The sequence below is a fragment of the Teleopsis dalmanni genome, chromosome 1 (genome assembly GCF_002237135.1).
Source record: "Teleopsis dalmanni isolate 2A chromosome 1, ASM223713v2, whole genome shotgun sequence".
Lineage (NCBI taxonomy): Eukaryota > Metazoa > Arthropoda > Insecta > Diptera > Diopsidae > Teleopsis > Teleopsis dalmanni.
Window position 1 is genome coordinate 95,380,194 of NC_051846.1, and position 1,177 is coordinate 95,381,370.

General features: G+C 39.4%; 1 protein-coding gene across 1 annotated transcript; it reads left to right on the top strand.

Moving 5' to 3' along the window:
* Positions 1-458: 458 nt before the first annotated feature.
* Positions 459-866, top strand: LOC119688984. Its single transcript, XM_038103700.1, has one exon. The coding sequence runs from the start codon at positions 459-461 to the stop codon at positions 864-866; it is 408 nt and encodes a 135-aa protein (XP_037959628.1).
* Positions 867-1,177: the final 311 nt, after the last annotated feature.

Consider the following 1,177-nt stretch of genomic DNA (forward strand, 5'->3'; position numbering starts at 1 on the left):
GGACAGTAATCACATCCTTTAGGACTTCCAGTTTGGCTTTAGGCATAGGCTCTCTACTATGCATACACTAACCATGCTATCTAGATGTTATAATAAACAACTTGAACAGGAGCAAGGCAATCATAGCACTGTCACTAGGCTTTGAGAAAGCCTAAAGAGAAACAAAAATTTCTAACACCCTCTACTAGAAAATATACACGCAGAATAATGATTAATAGGCAAGAAATATAGTCCCTTAGCATGATAAAATACCTAGGAGTACTCATAGACAGTAATCATACTTTCATACCACATATAAATCTCGCAATAGACAGAACCTGAAATGCATTTTTCACATACTCTAGTCTTTTTCGTAAAGCAAAGTTCCTTAAAGAACACATCAAAATAAACTGTTATACACAACTGGTTAAGCCACTGCTGGACTACGGCTTCCGAGTATGGTTGATAAAATCCATGAAATGATATTGGATGACCGGAGAATGAAAGTGCATGAGTTAGCTCATGCTGTAGGTATCTTAACTGAATGGGTCCATCATATTTTACATGAATATTTGGACATGAAAAAACTCTCCGCGAGATGGGTACCGCAATTGCTCACACTCGACCATAAGCGCAATCGTGTAACCACTTCAAAAGAGTGTTTAGCGATGTTCAGCCGTAATCCGAAAGAATTTTTGCTCCGTTTTGTTTCTGTAGACGAAACATGGATTCATCACAACACGCCAGAGACCAAGGAACAATCGAAACAGTGGGTTGCTAGGGGTAAATGTGGACCAAAGAAGGTCAAACAGAGTCTGTCAACTAACAACGTCATAGCTACAGTATGCAAGCGGTGTTATTCACATCGATTACCTCGAGAAAGGTAAAACGATCACCGGCGAATATTATTCAAAGCTTTTGAACAGATTCGACGTTGATTTAAAGCAAAAACGGCCGCATTTGACGAAGAAGAATCTGCTGTTCTATCAAGACAATGCACGTATGCATACTTGTGTAGTCACTTGCCGAAAAAAACTTGTTTTATTCAAAAATTCACTGACTTATCAAACCACCCTCGTAACATCTCATAGCCTGCTGAAGCACCTGATGTTGTGTTTCTACTAGAAGATAGGTACCTCGCGCCACTGCATCTGAGCATCCTCAATCTCAATAATATGATCTACGAAAACCAGAAGGT

Excerpts from the sequence above, each read along its gene's own strand:
- LOC119688984 (XM_038103700.1), top strand. The coding sequence starts at position 459 with ATGATATTGGATGACCGGAGAATGAAAGTGCATGAGTTAGCTCATGCT.